Source organism: Rhinoraja longicauda, chromosome 13, assembly GCF_053455715.1.
Source record: "Rhinoraja longicauda isolate Sanriku21f chromosome 13, sRhiLon1.1, whole genome shotgun sequence".
NCBI lineage: Eukaryota > Metazoa > Chordata > Chondrichthyes > Rajiformes > Arhynchobatidae > Rhinoraja > Rhinoraja longicauda.
The window spans coordinates 46,804,210-46,809,836 of record NC_135965.1 but is presented as its reverse complement, the minus strand read 5'-3'; the positions used below and the strand labels follow the sequence as shown (position 1 = coordinate 46,809,836).

The 5,627-nt window shown below is 47.9% G+C and overlaps 1 protein-coding gene across 1 annotated transcript in view; it reads left to right on the top strand.

The window, feature by feature from the left end:
* Window positions 1-2,558, top strand: part of LOC144599093 (uncharacterized) — a 29,011-nt gene extending 26,453 nt beyond the window's left edge. The window contains exon 5 of the mRNA XM_078409813.1: window positions 1,065-2,558. Coding sequence (XP_078265939.1) covers window positions 1,065-2,551 — 1,487 coding nt within the window. The 3' untranslated portion in view covers window positions 2,552-2,558. The remainder of the gene's footprint in view (window positions 1-1,064) is intronic.
* Window positions 2,559-5,627: the final 3,069 nt, after the last annotated feature.

The window sequence follows — 5,627 nt, the reverse complement described above, 5'->3', positions numbered from 1 at the left end:
AGTTAAACGACTTATCCTTATTATACTTCATACAGGGGGAGCTACCTGTGCGGGCTTTGATAAGAGCTGTCAGACAGAGAGGACAAGAAGTCCAAGGTGTGTTAACAGCAAGATCTTGAACACCATTGATGTACAGTGGGATCTCAGGGACCAAGTCTATAACTCTGTGAAACTGGCAACACAAGTAGATAGAGTGGTCAACAAGGCAAACGGCAGCCGGGCTTTCATCAGTCGGGGCATTGAGTATAAGAATCATGTTGTAGCTTTATAAATCTTTGGCGAGGCCACGTTTACTGTATTGTGTGCAGCTTTTTTTGTTTTAGCTTTAAGCTTTAGTTTGAGAGTTACATCATGGAAACAGGCCTTTCGGCCCATCGAGTCCATGCCAACCATCGATCACCCATTCACACTAGTTCTATGTTATCACACTTCTGCATCCATTCCCTACATGCGAGGCTAATATATTTAATCTTTATCTGGATTTTTAAAATCTGATTAAAAATTAAATTGTGAATTTTTATTCTATTAGCTGTCCAGTGTATAAATGTGAAGTATTTATGATTTTTAAAGTTTTGTTGTTTTATTTAACTTTACAGGATAATGTCTTCCAACTATGTCCTGTGTGTTGTTTTAACACAGCTCTGTGTTTGCGCAATTTGCTCTCGGGATTGTGTGTTCAAGTCTAAGGCCTTCGTGTGCAGCGGAGAATCATGACAGAGATGCCAGCACACATCCCGTTTAACACAACTGAAATGCATATCCTAAAAACCAACGTTTCCACACTGGGGGCTGGCGTATTGAAGGATTATCCAATGTCACTTAACAGGATGGACTTCGATAACAATCTGTTAAGTACGATAGAAGTTGGAGCCTTGGATGCATTGACAAATCTGATAACCCTTGACATTGCAAGCAGCCCACTGGAAAACACTGGATGTTGGGGTCTTTGACCACCTTCCACAGCTGATGTATCTTTACCTCTCGACAAACAAGATCAAGAAACTAGAAAAGGGATTATTTGATAAACTTTTCAATTTAGAGGAATTACGGTTGTTTGGAAACAGAATCAGGGAGTTGCCAGATGGAATCTTTGACCAGCTTTTCACGGCTGCAGAAACTGCACATGGCGACAAACAAGATACACCATCTATCACCACAAACATTTCACAAGCTCGCTCAACTCAAAAGTCTCAAACTTTACGAAAATCAGATCACTCATCTCCCAGTTGGTATTTTTGACAATCTCCCAGAATTAACTGAGCTGTCTTTGGCAAATAATAAAATTTCACAGCTCCCATTTGACATTTTTTCAAAACTTAATAAGTTGGAAAAGTTGTACGTGGGAAAGAACTTGATCGCAGAAGTTCCTGAGGAGCTGTTGATCAATTTGACAAAGTTAACTCGCCTGAAACTAGACTCCAACATGCTCTCACATCTTCCTGGCAATTTATTTGCATCAATGCCAGCCCTCAAAGAACTTTCTTTGGCTGAAAACCAATTCCTTGCTCTTCCTGATGACATCTTCAGTAAAGCGTCCGGCCTGTCGAAGCTGCTACTGAACAAGAACCAGATCACGTTTATTGGAAAAAAAACTTTCAGTGGCCTCTCACAGTTGAGGGAACTTCATCTCCAAGAAAACAATATCAGTGTACTGCACAAGGATGCTTTTAAAGATTTATCTCAATTGAGGAAGCTGAATCTTGCTAATAACCTTTTGTCTAATATACCTAATGGAGCCTTTGACAATTTGACCTCGCTATCTTCCTCTGGACTCAATCTGTGGTATAATCATTTTGTTTGTGACTGTCAGCTGAAATATCTCAGAGATTGGATCAAACGGAACACTCGCAAAGTGAGGTCAGCCAGCGAGTTGCCGTGTCTCAGTGCTGCTAATGTCCACACGACTATTATTGAAGCAAGCGATGATGACCTGATCTGTGTGAGCACAACAGCCCCAACCACCGCTCCACACGTTCCCACACACACAACAAAACTGTCAACAGAACCACTGCGACAACCCACCATCACACACGTCTCAACGCCTGTAGTGACCACTGTACTAACTACCAGCACCAGCACACCATCCACCACCACACCTGTAGTGATCACTGTACTAACTACCACAGAACCCACCACCACACCTGTGACTACTGTACTAACCACCACACAACCCACCACCACACCTGTAGTGACGACTGTACTAACTACCACAGAACCCACCACCACACCTGTGACCACTGTACTAACTACCACAGAACCCACCACCACACCTGTGACGACTGTACTAACTACCACAGAACCCACCACCACACCTGTAGTGATCACTGTACTAACTACCAGCACCAGCACATCATCCACCACCACACCTGTAGTGATCACTGTACTAACTACCAGCACCAACACATCATCCACCACCACACCTGCAGTGACCACTGTCCTAACCACCCGCACCAGCACATCATCCGATGGAGCCAGCGCTGCCGTCGCAGCTGCGGCTTGCCTGCAGTCCGTCTGTCTTTTGTGTTTTTTGTTGTTTTTGTCTGAATTGTAGGTTTAATATGGTGTAGTTTTGTATGTTATGTGGGGGGTGGGGGGAGGGGGAGGGAGGGGGGGGGAGGGGGGGGGAGGGGGGGGAGGGGGGGGGGAGAGGGGGGGGAGAGGGGGGGGAGGGGGGGGGAGGGGGGGGAGGGGGGGGAGAGGGGGGGAGGGGGGGGAGAGGGGGGGGAGGGGGGGGAGGGGGGGGAGAGGGGGGGGAGAGGGGGGGGAGGGGGGGAGAGGGAGGGGAGAGGGAGGGAGGGAAGGAACGGGAACTGGAACTGGAACTGTAAAATTCTCTCTCCCGAACGGAGACGCGACCTTTGTTTCTGTGTCGTGTCTCCGTTCCCAATGCGGCCTACCACCACCGGCCATGCACCTGGGACCGGCGGGCTCCACCTACCACCACCGGCCATGCACCTGGGACCACCTGGGGCTCTGGTTTGCAGAGCCCACGGCCCGGACTCACCACCTGTGGATGCTGCGGGAGCGGCTGCGACTCGTCTCCGGAGGCTCCGGCGCGGGCCGTGTGGATGTCGGAAACCCACAGGCCCCTGGGTGGGGGCCGACATCGGGAGCTCCGGCAGCGGCAGCGGCAGCGTCTTCGCCCGCCCCGAATCGCGGGGCTTGGGTCGGCCCGCCACGGACCTTTCACCGTCCAGCGGGGGCTTCAATATCGGGAGCCCCGACCGCCCTGATGTGGCAACTCCAACAGCCTGACCGCGGGAGAAGACGGCAGGGAAGAGAAAAATACATTTGTGGCCTTCCATCACAGTGAGAAGGGACTGGAGGAGACTCACTGTGATGGATGTTTCTTTTTGTTTGGTGTTAGTTGTGATTGTATGTGTTATTGCATTTTTATTGATTATTCTTATTGGTCTTATTGTTTAACTGCGGGTAATGTTTCATTTCACTACACATTTATGTGTATGTGACAAATAAACGACTATTGACTATTGATTGACCACACCTGCAGTGACCACTGTACTAACTACCACACATCCCACCACTAATCCTGTAGTGACCACTGTACTAACTACCACACAACCCACCACTACCCCTGTAGTGACCACTGTACTAACCACCCACGCCAGCACGCAACCCATCACCACATGTCTCAACACCTGTAGTAACGACTGTCCTAACCACCCACACCACTACACAACCCAACACCACACGTGTAGTGACCACTGTACTAACTACCACACAACCCACCACCACACCTTTGGTGACCACTGTACTAACTACCACACAACCCACCACCACACCTGCAGTGACCACTGTACTAACTACCACACAACCCACCACCAAACCTGTGACCACTGTACTAACTACCACAGAACCCAACACCACACCTGTGACCACTGTACTAACCACCACACAACCCACCACCACACCTGTAGTGACGACTGTACTAACTACCACACAACCCACCACCACACCTGTGACCACTGTACTAACCACCCCAACTACTCCTGAACCAACGAGCACACCTGAAGTTTCACCAACCAGAGGCTCGACAGGGGCAGCCACAACAAGGATCTTTACAACTGCCAATGTGACAACTGGGAACCCTGCAGCTTGGTCCACAGTGGCTTGGTCCACGTCTCTGACCACAACCCAGGTAGTGAAGCCCCTTACTAGCACAACGCAGAATCTCTGCCTGGCCTTTGCTTCAGTGAATCTTACGCAATAAGCCTCTAAAACAGCATGTGGACAGACCCCTAATCCAGAATTCATCTCCACCTCTCCCCAGACATCAAGTGTAGACAATGTCATCCCACCACTTTCTCAACCAGAAACCATGGCTTTCCATCGCAAGGAACCCTGCAAGTTCTTTGCTATATTTTATCTAATAATTCTACTATTTCAAATAATCTTTACATCCACTCTACTGTGGCATGAATGGAGACTTTACAAATCACTCTTTTATGGAAAGAAAAAGCAGGTTTCGATTAAACTGATCAGTTTTCAAGAAAATAACAAATCATTTTGAAGATAGACACAAAATGCTGGAGTAACTCAACGGACAGGCAGCATCTCTGGAGAGAAGCAATGGGCGACGTCTCGGGTCTGAGAGACCTTCAGACTGAGAGACAGAGATGTTTAGAACAAAACAGGGCCAGCAAACAGATGACCCCCAGAAGGGTGGAGCCCACAATGCTCCAATGTTGGCTGGGGAAGATGTGCTAATGAGAGGGATACAAGGATGCGAAAAGTGGCACCAGTAGAACGACTAGGATGTGGAGAGGGGAGGGGGAAAGAAATGCAGGAATTAACAAGTAATTTTAATACTATCTTAGGGAGTAGCATCACATACTACATGGTTTAAAACATGATCAGAATCAGTTGGAGGAGATGAGTGAGACCACACCTGGAGCACCACGGGCAGATCAGGTCGCCCAATTACAGGAAGGATGTTGTTAAGTTGGAAAGGATGCAGAAGAGATTCACCAGGATGTTACCTGGGCTTGTGGGCTCGAGTTGCAGGGAGAGGGTGAATAGGCTGGGACATTTATCTTTGGAGTGTAGGAGGCTGAGGGGTGACCTTATTGAGGTGTACAAGATCATGAGGAGCATGGATAAAGTGAACACTCACAGTCTTTTCCCCAGGATAGAGGATTCTAAAACTAGAGGGCACAGGATTAAGGTGAGAGGGAAGAGGTTTAAGAGGGAGATCAGGGGCAACCTGGGCAACCTCTTTATTCAGAGGGTAGTCAGTATCTGAAATGAGCTGCCAGAGGAAGCTATAGAAGAGGATACAGAAATCCTGGAAACGTTGCCACGTTAGTTTATTTGAGTTTCTTTTATTGTCACGTGTACCGAGGTTCAGTGAAAAGCTTTTGTTGCGTGCTAATAAGTTAGCGGAAAGGCAATACATGATTACAATCGAGCCATTCACAGTGTACAGATATCATTGCAGTCACCGGGGTGGTGCTACAATGGCAGCCTTGCCAACAGACTGTCTCATCCTTTTTCTTCTGGTGTTTTTTTTAGTTTGTTGTTAAATGTATGTTTTAGTGTTCTTTAGCTTTGTATTATGTGGGGGGTGGGGGAAACTCTTTAGCATCTCCTACCTCGACGGAGATGCG